General features: G+C 48.2%; 1 protein-coding gene across 4 annotated transcripts in view; it reads right to left on the bottom strand.

The window, feature by feature from the left end:
* Positions 1-2,670: 2,670 nt before the first annotated feature.
* Positions 2,671-16,055, bottom strand: part of XRRA1 (X-ray radiation resistance associated 1) — a 58,995-nt gene continuing 45,610 nt past the window's right edge. For all 4 annotated transcript variants that reach the window (XM_049889793.1, XM_049889794.1, XM_049889795.1 and 1 more), the window contains 7 exons: positions 13,243-13,336; positions 12,346-12,464; positions 9,073-9,414; positions 4,760-4,955; positions 3,894-4,009; positions 3,583-3,688; positions 2,671-3,187 (listed from right to left, as the gene is read on the bottom strand). In XM_049889793.1, the coding sequence (XP_049745750.1) occupies positions 2,943-3,187; positions 3,583-3,688; positions 3,894-4,009; positions 4,760-4,955; positions 9,073-9,414; positions 12,346-12,464; positions 13,243-13,336 (1,218 nt within the window). In that variant the 3' untranslated portion in view covers positions 2,671-2,942. The remainder of the gene's footprint in view (positions 3,188-3,582; positions 3,689-3,893; positions 4,010-4,759; positions 4,956-9,072; positions 9,415-12,345; positions 12,465-13,242; positions 13,337-16,055) is intronic.

Below are 16,055 nucleotides of genomic sequence, written 5' to 3'. Positions count from 1 at the left end.
GTGTGTTTTTAACAGCATAAAGGCCTGTGGAAATTGAAATCTCCATTGATGCTATGGGTAAGGTTAAATAACTTGCCCTATGTCATACCACAAATAAAACAAGGTTAAAAATTGAACCCTGGTAATCTAAGTCCAGATGCTTCCAGGATAGAAAAGAATGGACAGAACTTGTAAATGCTATACAGCCTCCAAAGATGCAGCAAGACAGTTGTATGGGAGGGTGGATAGTGGACCGTCCGATACTCTGCCTCAGGATACTTGAAACAGCAGGCAGGCTGGTTACCCTGGGTGCTGTTTATTCTTGATGGGATCGTGGTGTTTTTAAGGGAATGAGGAGGGCCCCCAGGGACATACTTCTGGAGCGATTATCCTTTGTATGCCCAAGCAGCGCTTGTGGGAACATGCCCAGCACTGGCTTCTACCATCCTTAGCCATAGCTGTGTATAATGGTTTATAATCCCACAGACAGCTGGCAGAAGCCATTGCCCATTCTTTCCAGCACATGCATTCAGTAAGCCTTATTTAGCACTTACTTCCTGGACCTGGGCTGAGCACCAGAGATACAGCCAGTTCTTGATGCAATAAAGTGTGATAAATGAAATCATAGGGACACACACAAAAAGCTCATTTCAGCTTGGGAGAAGAGTTCAAGGGTACACTTGAGCTGAGGCTCAAAGGATGAGTAAGAAGCATTAGCTCCCATATGGTCTAACCTAGTTCTTCCCAGAAGAGTGGCAGGGTCACTGGCTTCCTTCCTGGGAGCTCCACGTTGACAGTATTTGGTTCTACATGAGGGAAAGGCAGCCAGCAGTCTATACCCACTCTGCAGACAGCCTTCAAAGTGGGCAAGCTAATCGGATCAGGAATTCAGAATGATCCCATTAACCTGGAACTATGGGCTGAGACTAAGATGATGAGATGTAAAAAATCCTGCGTTAGATACCAAAAGTCAACTTCAAGTATAAAAGAGGGAAGATAGTTTGGATATTAATAGTCTGTATGATAAAGGCTCAATAAAGGCAAAGGGGTAATACCATTGGTTTTAGGAGTGGTTGGCCTAAAGAAATGTAGCGTCTTCAGGATGTTCTTACATTGATGAAGGGTTGGCCTGGCTGGACAGAGACACTTTTGGCTCAAAAGGCAGAGGTAGGATCACTGGGGGGCTTAGGAAGACAGTTCAATGGCCAGAACTGCCCAATAGCTTTCGCAACAAAGGAAGGGCAGCCTTTAAAGTGGATGAGCCCCCTGTTACTAGGTGTACAAGCAGGAGGCATTGTAAGAGGCTCCCTGCCTTGAGGTTGGGATAGGGATGTTCCCAGGAGCCTTTAAAGCCAGAGAAACTACGGTTTGACAGTGTCTCTGGCTGAGGGGAGCAGTCCAGATGGTTCTCCAGAACTAGAACCCAGCAAGGCTTACAGTGTGAATGTCAGGGTGATTTTATCCTTCCTAACGATAGGGGAGGGGTGGTTTGGGGCCCCTGGAGATCCAACTGGTGAGTCAGCAACATGCTGGGCCTCTGCACATGACTGCTGCTGTGGGTAACAATACATTGCCTGCATCTGTTCTTCAAGTCCCTGTGTGAATGGTAAGATTTTTATAAGTTGGTAAGTGTGACCCGTGCGTGTCAATGTATGATTTGAATGTGTGGTGTGGCTGGGTGTGCCCATAGCTGTGTATTAAGTATTTAACCGGCCGCAGGTGTGACTGTGCTGTTGAGTATGATGGTGTGCAGATATCCCTGTGTCCTAAGAGTGTCTCACCCTTGGAATGCAGCACAGCAGACTCTCCATTGTGCTCATCGAACAGATGTCAAACCTGATGTCTGTCAGGCCTGTGGCTTCAAGGCTGTATTTCTATAATCACTTTAATTGCAACTTAGACTGTGGGAGTCTGTGCAGTGCTGAGGACCTTTTATCCTTGTGCTACTGCTTCGTGGACCCTGGGAACTGTTTGCCTGCTACCCAGGTATGAATTGTAGGCATCCCCAGGAGAGGAGCCTTAGGAGCAAGGGCAGCCTGGGAGGCTAGGTCACCCCCAGCAGCCATCCCCAAATGTGCATCCCTGGAATCCAGCCCCAGTGGGCTTCTCCAGACTCTTCTATGAAGGTGCTGGCTACTGGACACTCACCAAGGAGGACAGCCTAGGCCAGAACTGGTTTACACTGTGAGCCTAGGCCGACTTGGACAGTCCCAGGGGCCGTTTTACAACCACAGCCCAACGTGACTGCATATGGGACTTCAGCTTGTGTCCCGGATTACAGAACTTTGTGAAATTCCCCTTAACCACCTCCCCCCCGCCCCACGCCTGCCCGCTTGTCCCACCTTTGTAGCCATGGCCATCTGATGGAAGGGAATCCCCAAATCTCCTCTCCCCCAGCCCCCCACCCCCAGTGGAAAAAGCTGCTCAGCAAGAAAAGCACCATTTCTGGAGTCTGGAGGCCTGGTTTTGACACTGCGCCCCACCCCGGACCGCGCTTTTATCGACTGTGGGCAAGTTAGTGGACTTCGCTGAGTGTTAGATTCCTTGCAGCTTCTCTGCGCCATCCACCCCCTGTGCTCTATCCTAGCACTTACCGCAGCTCTGTTGTACATGTGTGACTAAGCTTCCCACAGGACTCTTGGGACGCACGCATCAGCCAGGGATTTTCCCCCAGTATGACAACAACGCAGCAGTGGCCCTGGCCCGAGTTCCAAGAAAGAATGCGTGGAGACTTTGTTCTCTGCACCCATTCTTTATTGCTGCTGGGCCAGGCGCCGGGTCCTGCCCGGCCCTGAGAGAGGTCCTGACGAGCTCCCCACTGTCCCGCGGCCAGCAAGCGAGACTGAGCCGAGCTCCGAAACCCCGCAGCCGTCTCAGCCCGCCTAGAGGCGCAGTTGGGGCGCAGATCCCTCGGGAAGGAGATGGACGCAGGCCGGGTCGCGCGCACGGCGTCGTGCCCAGCCCTACCCTTTCGAGTTACCGGCCGGGGGCTCCTGGCAGAACTCATCCATGAACTCGAGGAAGCGGCCTAACTTCGGCTGGCTCTCGCCCAGTGCGGGGCGCGGCGGGGGCTGCCCGAACACCGCCCGCATGGAGCCGCGCACCAGCTGCCGGTAGCGCGCCCGGAACTCCTTCAGCAGCCGCTTGGCCTCCAGGTACTGCTTCTGGTTCACCAGTCGCTGCTCCGCCCGCCTTCGAAGGACCGTGCCTGAGGGAGAGAGGCCCCGCCTGGGTGCCGGCCGCCTCCGCGGAGGGGCCCCAAGTGTCCCACACCACTCGAAGCGCCGAGGGCTGGGTCCAGAGCCCACCAGAAAGTGGGAATGGGGTGGAAGGAGGATATTAAGGGGACGGAAAATGACATCTCCAGCTTGGGGCAGTGGGAAGTCAGCAGTGTCCCCTCCTGATTCTATCTCAAGCCTTGGTTCTTGTCCTTAACACCCTGGGTGACTTTAGGCAAATCGCTGCTCTGCCCTGGGCCTCAGTTTCTCCATCTGTACATGGAAAGGACTGGAGCAAATGCTTTCTCTGGGCCCTTTCTGCTCTAACATAGCCCTCTGCCTCCCAGCAGCAGACCTGCGGCTCCCCGGGGGCCAGAGCCATTACCTAGTGGAGCCTCTGTGACGTTCCGGGGGTCGCGCATGCGAATGAGGATATCGTCCAGCAGCTGGGCTCGAGTCTTCCGCGGGGGTGGAACACAGATCCTCTGGGACTGACAGAAGGTGAGAGAGGATGTTACCCCAGGTTTATGCTCAGACTCTCCTGGCCTCATCCCCTCACAGTCACAGCCACAGGCAGGGGAACAGTTGGGGGCACTGGGAAAGCATGGTCCTTAGAGGGTCTCCAGATGACAGCCACATCAGCAACCGTAGGGCTCCTGAGGGGTTACTGGCACAGTCAGTGAGGTGGATGTTTACCCGCTTTTCCTTGGCGAGGAAGGGTTTCTGAAAAGTGTCCATCTTGGGCTTGGAGGAGCGGTACAGGAGTGGGTGCTTCAGCATGTGCTGCAGGGCCTGGGCATTCTTCTGGATCCCTAGGGCAGGAAGGCAAAGTGGAGTCAAGGCGACACCCTCCTCCTCGATGCCGCCCCTGATTGCTCCATTCCGCAGTCTCATAGCAGCCCTGGGTAAAAGGATTTGAGAGGCCCCAAGTAGCAAACACTGCTCCCAGACATCTACCCAACCTGTCACAGTGCCTGAAGTTCCATCATTCATTCAGTGAATACTTGTCCCCTGTGAACACAAATCCTAATGGAAAATTAGCACTGGAGTGGGGAGAGGGAGTGACCCAATGTGACCTCATGAACCTCAGTGGGTTGCCCTACAGGAACTGTGAAACCCAAAAGAGCCCAGCTGAGTGCCAGTTCTTCTGGGAGCACAGATACTGTTAACACATCAGTCTGAAATAAGGGGCTCAGAGAGGCAGCTGCCTGCATTGTCCCAAACCAAATGGGGGCAGAGCGGGAGTTGGATGTTCATTTTGGGTCTTACCTGTGCTGGGCAGGCTCTCAGGAATGGGCCAATCTGGGTGTTTGTTTAAACCCTTCCTTAGGAGAGACCTTTCCAACCAAAGCAGCTGGGTCCAGACCAAGTGGAATCTCTGAACAATCCTTAGCTCCCCAAAAGCCAGTGAAGGCCCAGGCCAGGTCAGGGGTCCCCTTTGATAGACATTTAAGACAGGAAATGGTTGAGAAAAGAAGGCTTGGCTCTAGCCTTGGCATGGCCCTGATTGATTTTGGGCTGTAGAGAGGGTCCCTTGCTCTGGACCTAGCCTTCTTACATACCTTTTGGCTCAATGAAGTCCGGATCAGGCTCGGTTGTCAGCAGCTCCTTGTAGCCGTGGTACTTTTTGGGGATGGAGGCAGATGGGGGCTTCTTCCGAGTCCTCTTCACCTCTTTGGGTGCTGTTGATGGTCTCCTTTGGTCTTTCTCCTTCACCTCTGAGTCATCCTTCTGGATGGAGGTAGGCAGCCCACTCACCTGTGCTCAGAAGGAAAAACACATTCATTGTTAACACTTACGAGCATAACAGACTGAACTCTGTGCTGGTCCCCAGGCTGGGCCCTGGGGACACTCATTGCCCCCATTAGTTCACAGACTGGGTGAGAGGAGGCAGATGTGAAAACAATGACGATATTCTTCAATAAATGCAACAACAGGAGAAAGCACAAAGGCATGGGTGAACCCAGAGGAGGCCCTAACCCAGCCTGGGGAACCAGGAAGCCTCTTGGAGGAAGTGATGCCTTCGCCTGAGCTAAATCTTGAAGAATTAGAACTATTTGGGGGCAGAGGTGGGGAGTGGAGCGGGCTGCAGGCGATGAGAAAGGCTGATGGCAAGGAACAGTCTAGGCAAAGACGCAGAGGAGTGGATGCTTCAGCATGTGCTGCAGGGCCTGGGCATTCTTCTGAGGAATGAGGAATTAAGAATTGGTAGTGCTACAGTGCAACGTGAAGAGATAGGCAGCTGGAGCAATAAGCAGGGCCCAGATCAGTTGTTGTTAGCTGTTGTCCAGTCAACTCAGACTCTTAGCAACCTTATGTGTAACAGAACAAAACGTTGCCTGGTCCTGCAGTATCTTCATGAACGTTGCTATGTTTCAGTCCATTGTTTCAGCCACTGTGTCAGTTCCTCTCACTGAGGGCCTCCCTCACCTTCACTAACCCTCCACTTTACCAACCATGACGTCCTTTTCTAGTGATCGGTCTTTCCCGATGACATGTCCAAAGTAAGCAAGTCGAAGTCTCACCATCCTTGCTTCTAAGGAACATTCTGGCTCTATTTCTCCTAAGACTGATTTGTTTGTTCTTCTGGAATTCCACACGGTATAGTCAATATTCTTTGACAACACCACAATTTGAATGGTCGATTCTTCTTCTGTCTTCCTTTTTCCCTGTCCAGCTTTTGCATGCGTATGAGATGATTAAAAAGACCATCGCTTGGGTCAGGCACACCGTAGTCATCAAAGTAACATCTTTGCTTTTTAAAACCTTAAAAGGGGTCTTTTGCAGAAGCTTTGCCCAATGCAGTATGTCATTTGACTTATTACTTCCATGGACACTGATCATTGATCCAAGTAGAATGATATCTTGTCAACTTCAGTTTCTTTTTCAGTTATCATGAGGATGTTCATTGGTCCAATTGTGAGGATTTTCATTTTCTTCACATTCAGGTGTAATTCATACTGAAGGCTGTAGTCTTTGACCATCAGTAAGTACTTCAAGTCAGATCGATAAGGACCTTTAAATGCCAAGCTGAAGGTGTTTTTTTTTCTTCCAAACATCATAGTATGTAATTCATAGATGTTTCAGTGTGTCTCTAACAAATACAGAATAAAGATTCTTATTTAAAAAACAAATAAGCCATAACCACAATGGCATTGCACACTTAAAAAATAATAACAATTATACAGATGTGGTTTTTTAAGCATCAAAACGGTAAAGACAAGAAGGAAATCTCCACAAAGGTTAACAGATTCATTTGTGTAGTAAAATCGTAAGCATTATTTTGGTTTTGTTTTTGTTTGTCCATATTTTCTTTAACTTCACTGTCGTGACAAGCCACGAAGGAGGTTCAAGGAGGTGAGTGAACTAGTCTGAGTTCACATTTTTAGCCCATCCTAATGGTTTCATCCACCACCTATCTGTCAGTTTGTCATACTGTGATGGCTTGTGTGTTGCTGTAATGCTGGAAGCTCTGCCACTGGTATTTCAAATACCAGCAGGGTCACCCATGGTGGACAGGTTTCAGTGGAGCTTCCAGACTAAGACAGACTAAGAAGAAACACCTGGGGATCTGCTTCCGGAATCAGCCAGTGCAAACCTTATGGGCACGATAGAATATTATCTGATTCACTTGCTTTGGACCACCATCAGAAGGGATCAATCAGTCGCTGAAGGAAGACTTCATGTTTGGTGAAGAAGAGGGCCAGCAAGGTCAAGGGAGACCCTTGGTGACACAGATTGTCACAATAGCCACAGCAATGGACTTGAACATGCCAGCAATTGTGAGGATGACGTAGGAGAGGGCAAAGTTGTTGTTGTTGTTTTTTTTTTCTGTTGTATATAAGGTTGCCATGAGTCAGAGCGACTTGACAGCAGTTATTTATTTATCTATCTATCATCTATCCATCATCTAATGGTTTTATAAGAGACATCCATATGAAACCTGTATTTCATATAGGGATGCAGTTATATCCTTTATTAAAACTATGGCCAACTCAAGAAGAAATAGAAAGTCTGAATAGACGTATAACAAGTAAAGAGATTGCATTAGTAATTTAAAAAATTTTCTACAAAGAAAAGCCCAGGCCTAGATGGCTTCACTGGTATAGCCTACCAAATGTTTGAAGAATTAACACCAACCCTTCACAAACACTTGCCAAAAAATAGAACAGGAGGGAACACTTCCCAGCTCATTCTATACTTTTTGGTTATCATCAAAACCAGAGAAAGCCATCACAAAAAAAGAAAATTAGAGACCAATATCCTTCATGAATACAAATGCAAAAATTCTCAAAAACTAGGAAACCAAGTCCAGCAACACATAAAAAGGATTATACACCATAACCAAGTGGGATTTATCCCAGGAATGCAAGGTTGGTTTAACATATGAAAATCAATTAATGTAATACACCATATGAATAGAATAAAGGACAAAAAGCACACGATCATCTCAATGGATGCAGAAAAAGCATTTGACAAAACCCAATATCCCTTCACCATAAAACAACGTCCTCCCCATCACCCCCTCCAACTCAACCAAGACTAGAAAGGAACTTCCTCAGCCTGATAAAAGGCATCTTCAAAAAACCACAACTAACATACTCATAATAATGAAAGACTGAAAACTTTCTTCTGAAGATCAGAAACAAGATAAGAATGTGTGTTCTCTGACATTCAACATTGTTCTAGAGGTTCTAGCTTGGGAAATTAAGAAAGAAAGAAAGAAAACAAAATATTTTTTCCCCTAATGGCATGATGACTCCTAATTGACTGGATTGCTTTGGCTGCCAGGAAGCTCAGAATTGCATTTTGGCAATACACCTGTTACAAGAACAGCAGTGCATGGTATGAATGTTTGAGTGACAGAATTACCATTCCATATTTTCCTTTCATCCAACTTTCTCAATTGTTTACTTTTAATACTTATTTGTTTACACTGTTTTGTTCCCAAGAGGTTCTGAGATAGTTCATACAGGTACTTTTATACTGTATGAATTTATATATCACTGTAAATAATCTGTGAAATAAAGAGATGGATGAACAGAAAGAGTTAGACATAAATGTATAGATGGATATACGTCTTGGAAAGATCTAGCAGTGGGCAAGACTAGAGACAGGGAGATCAATGAGGGGGGCAGTACAATCATAAAGTTCAAGGGGGCCCCTGCCAACTCCTCCAGGCTTGTATTCCCCTTTTCCTACATGTCTCCCTTCTGTTCCCCTGACACTGAACCATTTGTGGCTCCTGCACACGCCATTTTAAGTTCCTTCCTCTGTACCCTGCACTTCATACTGTTTGCTCTACCCAGAAAGAGCTTGCTGCCCATGTTTCCTCCTCATTAACTCCTGCAAAGCTCGGCTCATCTGAACCTCTTCCAAGAAGCCCTCCTGGACTGGGGCAGGAGCATCCCTCCTTCCTGTAGGCTCCAAAGCCCTGGATTTTCCTCAGTCTCAGCACTGATTCCATATATTGTTCCTGCCCGTCTACATTATTAAACGGAGAGAACCTCGAGTGCAGGACCCACGTCTGATCCATCTATGTTCCCAGGTTCCAGAGGCAGCTTCAGAAGTGAGGTGACCTTAAACAGATAGGCAGAGATAGCAGCAAGCTGTCCCCAAAAGTTGGTCAGAATCACACCCCAGCCAGACCCCACATGTTGCCTGTGCCACAGAACCATGACTGTCCTCATGCGTGTGCCTTGGGTCAGTGGATCTCCTAGAAAGGACTTGCAGGCCCTGCCAGGGGCACTGCTTTCTGGTTTCTAGACCTGCCTATGCTTGCTCCCAGCCACCTATGGCAGTCCAGCCATCTAAGGGCTACCCAGAAGCCTGCAGGAGCTGGGAGAGATGGGCAGGGGCAGGTGGATCCGGGCACCTGGGTCAAGAAGATGGACTCTATGCTTCTGGTGTCCTCGTCTGATGGATGCTCTGGGCTGAGGCGGCCAGCTACATCGCTCGGGCGGGACGTGGTCTCTTCGCTATGCACGGTGGAGTCTGAGCAGATAGGAGGCAGCGGCACGAAGGTCCGGCGGGACATGGAAAGGCCCTCAAGGCCCTCGATGGGCCTCTCTGACTCCATGGAAGTGCTTTTAGCAATGGGCAACTCTTCGGTGGGCCCTGCCTCTGGCACATTCCTTGGGGGAGGCTCGACTGAGGTCACAGATGGGTACTGGAGCATCAGAGGCCGCTTCAGCACCTTTGGGATTTGGGTTTTCACCTGTCATGCGAATGAGAAAAAGGCTGGGTTGGATTTGCTCCCTAATCAGGAGTCCCTCTTCTTGGACCTCACTAGCCTAAGACCACTTGGTACAGTGATCAGAGCACTGGGTAAGGACTCATGGGGGAAGGAAGGGGAGGACATTCACACTTACTGGGCATCTACAATATACCCTGTGCATGACATATATGCTGTATTCTTTATATTCAAAACTACCTGTGAGTAATTATCCTCATTTTAAAGATGAGGAAACCAGGCTCGGAGAGGCAAAATGACTTGTCCAGGATAACAGAGTAATTCTGGCAGAGTGTGGACTATTAAATCCAGTCCTGGGCGCCTGGCCTCATTCTGCATACCTGACTGTATCACTCTGGCCTTTTGTTGAACACACTGCCCTTGACTTTCAAACTCAGGGAAGCTCCTGTATTTTCTGGAGAGTGATACTATCAGGTCCCTTTCAGGATGCAGGTCCCTGTGCTTTGTATAAAGATCCATAGGGCAAATCAGGGTTCAGAGCCAAGGAAAGAACTTCCTTCCTGCTGAACTGCTCAGTTACCTTAATTAGCAAAAGCCTGTCACCGCAATCGCCCTCCTTTGCCTCAGCTGCCAGGAGGGTCAATGCTAAGTCTGGTGTCCACATGTTCAATGTCCCTCAGCTGTCTCCCCTCCCTATTTTTACAAAATTCTTTGTCAAAAGTATTTGGTCCACTTAAATCCGTACTTTTACAGACTGTGTAGTGTAGTGGAAAGATCCAAAACAGTACAGTTAGGAAAACATGGGCTGGATACAGTTCCACCCCTTTGAGCTTCCATTTCCTCATCATGAAATGGGGCAAGAGTCCCTGTCCTGCCTAGAATGCAGAGTTCTCTCAAATGAGACAATGTGGGCAAATGTACCTAGCAAACTAAGGAGTGTGAAGGATGACGTTTATAAAATAAGTTTTTTTTAAAGAAACTATTTCCTTTTTGGAAATACATTAACCTCTCAGTGTCTAGACTTGAAGCCTGAGGGACTCAGAGTCTTTTTTCGGAACCCATGACACAGGAACAAGCAGCACCATGCTTCAGTGTCCAAGACACCCAGTGCCATCACTGACCAGCTGGTGGGGAAGGGGGAACGTTTATCCCTCCCTCTCACAGATCTGTGGGTTGCCTGCTGGTGCCTTCTTCTGGATGGTGGAGTGCTAGAGGGTACTCTGTGGTCTTTCTTTATCCCACCACTCCATTCCTAGCCCACCTCCCAAGGGAAGAGTGGATAGTCTAATTGGCCAGACATTGATAGTGACTGGGCCCTGTTTCAGTGGTGTGCTGCGTTACTGGGCATCAGAAGCAGGCCGTTTCATCTTCCATTTGTGTTCTCAGAAGCAAAAGGCTCACACAGCTTCTTGGCTGCATGTCAGGTGGCTTTGAACCTGCTCTGGAAGGTTCTCCATTTTCCCCTGTTCTGTCCATGCCTACTTATGAGGGAGGGCATGCACCCTTCGTCCACGTAACTGACTGAGAAGTGCAGGAGTCTGTTCTGCATATCTAACCCCATCTCTGTCAGCACACTGGGGACATGTAGGCCTCAGGTTCTGGCAATGGGGTAGGTAGGCATCACCAGTGTGACTTCAGACCTGAGCCACATCCTCTAGTCTACCCTGCATTGGGAGTTAGCAGGTGCTTGCCCAGATTAACAAAGCAGTGATTTGTTTCTCATTTGGCTATTGCTACTTGTGCTTATTCTCTATTAGTCAGAACTTAGAGGGGAAGAGGGGCGAGGAGCACCCTAGACCCCATTACTAACTTTTCACTAGTCAGTTCACCTCTCTGAGCCTGTTTCCTCATCTGTACAGTGCCTACCTCACAGAGTTTGAGAATTATGAGACAGCATACATGTAAGTGCTCAGCAAAGACCGGGCACGGATGTTCTGTAAAGGGGAACATACAGTAAATGTACTCAGCGTCTGGCTCACTCTGATTCAGCCACCTCCCCAGGTAGCTGATGGGAAGGGAGGTAGTAGGATCTTTACAGGGATGAAAGACAAGGGGGAAGATGATGGAAACCCTTTGAATTATTTCTATTTCTGGTTTTAAATGCTTGCTCTGATCCTCTGAGGGCTCCAGACAAAGAGTTCCAGGTAAGAGCTTCGCTGGACAGAGGCGAGCTGTGGAGGGAGTGGTAAAGGAAAAACTGTATTTGACTTCTGGGATCAGTAACAGTCCAGCTTCTGACTACAGGAAGACTAAAGTTCAGGAGGGGGAAACATTCCATAGGAGTTTCTGATATTCTCCAGATGGGAGAGGGATTTGACTTACATTATGGCATCCCAAAAGGCAAGTCTAAGACCACTGGCTGGGAGAGTTAGAGAGAAAGCAGATTTCTTTCAGCATGAGGAAGCACTTCCTTAAGATTCAGTCTAGCCCTAGTGTAGCACTCATGATCACCATAGATAATTATGACTTACACTGGCCCGGGGATTTGGGCTTTATGATGTATTTTCACATCTGTTGTTTCATCCAGTCCTCTCAGCAGCTCTGAGAGGTGGTGGAGGTGAGAAAACTGACGCTCAGAGAGGCAAAGCTCTTGCCCAAGGTGAGGCAGCTATGGAAGGTGACAGAGCCAAGCTCGTAGCTGGGTCCTCTGACTTCAAGGTTGGTGCTCTCCCCACAGCTCCTTCTCTGGGCCTCAGTTTTTCTATAAAATTAGGGGGCCAGACTCAGTGACCTCCAAGACTCCTCCCTACTTTGCTTTTGGGGTCTCTGACTGATTGTCCTGTCCCTCCTTGGGTATATCTGTATCTAACAGAACAAGGAGAGAAGACAATATGAACATAATGAAAGGCTTCCAGGTACTGTGGGCTTGAGTAGCTCTGTTTCCAGGTCAATCTGCACACATCAAAATAGGCTCCACTCCATCTGAGGTTGGGGTCTTGTGCCTAAAGTCTTTACCTTCCGTGTGTCCTTCCGAGGCATCAAAATACGTGGGTGCTTAGCCTTAACTATCTTCCTTCGAATTAAGTGGATCCCCAGTCGCTCCTGGAGGAAACTCTTTAGCAGTAGAGGGACCCCTAGTGCCATGATGAGAAAATGATAAGATTAATCTTAACCAACGTTTACTGGGGGACTAACATGTGCCAGGTACTGCTCAAATTACTTTCCATGTATTAATGTAATTTATTCTCATGTCAACCCTACGAGCTATGTACCTATTTATCCTCATCTGGTAGATGAGGCAACTGAGGCACAGAGGGGTTAAGGAATTTGCCCAAGGTGACAATGATGGTGTAGAACAAGGATGAGAACTCCACTGGCATCGCTTCGGAGCCCAGGACTCTGCCATGCCTCCAGCTGCGGCACCCTGCACAGCAGTCCCCGCTGCTGATGTACAAGCCACCGCAGTCAGTGTGCTTGGGAAGGGGAGGACCTGAGCGGGCCCTGCACTCCTCCCGACCTGGGAAACGGAGGAGGAGGCCACAACAGGCCTGTTGTACAGGGCAGAGTATAGCTTAAAGAGCTCACACAGGATCTAGATAATTCTGTATTCCATTCCCAGCTCTGCCTCTTTCATGCTGTATGACCATGGGCAGATTGTAAACCTCTCTGAGCCTCAGTTTCCTCACTGTAAAATGGGGGCAATAATGCCTGCCTTATAGTTGCTGTCAGGATGTGCAGAGCAGCTGCTCAGCAGTGCCTGCTGTCTTCTCCCATTTCCCAGTGTACCGTGAACCTCCTCCACCCATCAGGCAGGGAAGAGCCAGAGCATGGCACCAATGATGTGGGGCTGGGGGTGCCCACACTGCTCCTTGGGCACTGGGGTGGGTGGGACCAGGTTTGTGGCCACTGTACCTCGTGTGTGCGCCACCAGAGGGTTGTTATGAAAGATGAGCTCGCAGAGAGATGGGAAGAGAGCTACCGGCAGCAGAGCATCCTCCCTCGCGATCTGCCACAAATGCAGGGGAGAGTTTTGGGTCAGTGCTGCCCCTCACCTCTGCCAGGTGTCTCCAGGCCCCACAATGCAGGGCTCTATACTTGCTAGGGTCGGGGTGGCTGGGGAACAGATGCTGCTGTAGATGGGCTCACTGCTAAGCTGTGCTTTATCCCTGATCACACCCAGAATACCTTGCCCCTCCTGTCTGAAATTCCACCACCACTGGTTCATGTTTGAAAGTTAAGAACTCTTCTCCCTTCTTCACACTGGGTATGTAGCTGACACCAACTACTGGGGATGTTGATGACAAAATAATAAGAACAAGCACTTATATAGCACTTTTCTCACAAGGGGTCTGGAAATCTGGCTGGGCACTGACTTTGACTTCAGGTTGCAATCTGTGTGATGTTTGCTTCACCTTCCTCAATTCAAGCTACTACACACCCCCTCAGTCTGTCAACAGAACTGCTGATGGTCCCCTTCATTGAGGCCTGTCCTGGGCACTGATCAGGGGAGGGACAGGAGGTTAGCGGGACCCACCCATCAAAGGGATAATCCGAGCCAGTGCTAAGGGAGACCTCATGGCTGTTTGGGGCCTAGAGGCTGCTCCACTCTGTGAAGCCAGCCTGCAGGGGGTGGCCGGGTTGGCCAAGCCAGCCTCTGAAGGGCAAAAAAATATACAATCCTTATTGAGCGGAGTGGCTGGAACATCTAGGGACTACCTTGGGGAAGGTATCTATTAGCAAGGGAACAGTATCAGAGCCATCTGAGGGGCTATGAGTGGGACAATGGTCTTTCAGACCCCTGGGCACACTGAGGGGTACTGGGTCAGATGCAGGCCATGGAAGGCTCTCTCAAGGGCTGGAAGAGGTAGGGCACTTCAGTTTGCCTTCGCCTGGAGCTGCACTGCTATTATACATTCTCTTTCAGTTTTGTTCATTAAGTAAGTATTTACTGAGAGCCTACACGTGCCAAGTACAGTGTTGGGAATGTGCAAAACAGATATTATTCCTGCCCTCAAGGAGCACTGCCCAGTGGGAAACAGGCACTGAAGAAAAAGTAACACACAGGAGGGTAGATTTACAATTGTGGTAAGTACCATGAAACAAAAGTGCACAAAGAACTAGGGTGACTAGACCTAGTGAAGGAGGTAAGCAGAGGTGTGAGTCCCTGAGATCTGAAAGATGGGTAGGAGGTAATAGTGAATGTGCAGGGGGTGGAGTCTGTGTCAGAGCCAGCTGGTATCTATTAAACCATTTCCTCCACCTTCTGGGCACACAGCCAGACTCTTGTCTCCTAGCCTCCCTGGCAGCTAGGTGTCATGTGACTCAATTCTAGCCAATGCAATGTGGATAGAAGTGATAAATGCCACTTCCAGGCATAGCCCCTTCAAAACTTCCCACAGGATCGTCTACATGTCTCACGACCCTCCTGCAGCCTGACCATCTAGCCACCAGATGTACGGATCCAATAAAGTACTCTAAGACCCTAAGGGATGGCAGAGCCACAAGCTACAGGGGACCTGGGCCTCTGAATAGTCATGTGGAAGGCCACTGCCAACCAGGAATATCCACACTGGACTTTGTAAGAGCAAGAAATAAACTTCTATTATGTTAAGTGATATTTTTAAGTTTATTGCAGCAGCTAGTATTAACTAATGCAGAGAGGGAAAAGCGTTTCATGCGAAGAGAATAATGTGTGAAAGATCCCATGGAAAAAAGGAGAAAAGCCTGTTGAAGGAACTGAAAGAAGGACAGGGTAACTAAAAGCAGATAGAAAGGGGGTGCAAGGTACCTAGAAAGAGGCTGGAGATGCAAGTGGGGTCAGACTAAAACTTGTTAAAGATTTTGGTCCTTAGGGAACCCATTAGATGGATTTTAGAGATGTGAGACATAAATTTGACAAGACTTGGTAATGAATTAGATAAGGGGTTGGTGGTGGTGTAAATGAGAGAAGCATCAAGGATGACAACCAGGTTTTGGCTTGAGTAAAACAAGATGATGATGGAGCTATTCACTATGACAGGGAACAGTGGAAGAGCATCAGATTTGAAGGTAAACATTATTAATTCACTTTGGATATGTGCCCTTTGGAGGTACCTTTGTTACCTCCACGTAGATGTGCCAAGTAGGCAATGGATCCGCTGGTCTGAAGTACAGGAGATGTCTGCATTGAAGTTATAAACTTGTGAGTCACTATTCATGGGCCAGTGAGTATCTAGAGCCATCCCTAGGATGAGGTTACAAAGAGGAGGAAAGGAACTAGGAGTGGACCTTGAGGGACCCTAACATTTGATGGCTAGATCAGGGGCTGGCAAACTTTTTCTGTTAAGGACCAGACAATAAATGTTTTAGGCTTTGTGGGCCATACGGTCTCTGTTGTAATGACTTGATTTTGCTATTGAAGCACAAAAAATCTTGGACATCTTAAAGATGACACCAAAAGCACAAAGTGGTGTGTTAATAGACCTCTAGATCAATGGAACAGAATACAGAGTAAATGATGGTATGGAATGGTAAATTGATTTCTTTTTTTTTACAAAGATGCCAAGGCAATTCAATGGAGAAAAGGAAGTCTCTTTAACTAATGGTACTGGAACAAATGGATATCCACAGAGAAAAAAAATGAATATTGAATCTTCAAATCGCATATAAAAAATAACTTCAAATTTATCATAGACCTGATTTTAAAAGCTAAAATTATAAAACTTCTAGGAAAAAGTCTTTGTGCC

This window comes from Elephas maximus, chromosome 7 (genome assembly GCF_024166365.1).
Source record: "Elephas maximus indicus isolate mEleMax1 chromosome 7, mEleMax1 primary haplotype, whole genome shotgun sequence".
In the NCBI taxonomy this organism is placed as follows: domain Eukaryota; kingdom Metazoa; phylum Chordata; class Mammalia; order Proboscidea; family Elephantidae; genus Elephas; species Elephas maximus.
The sequence above is the reverse complement of the archived record's forward strand: the minus strand, read 5'-3'. Positions and strand labels throughout refer to the sequence as shown.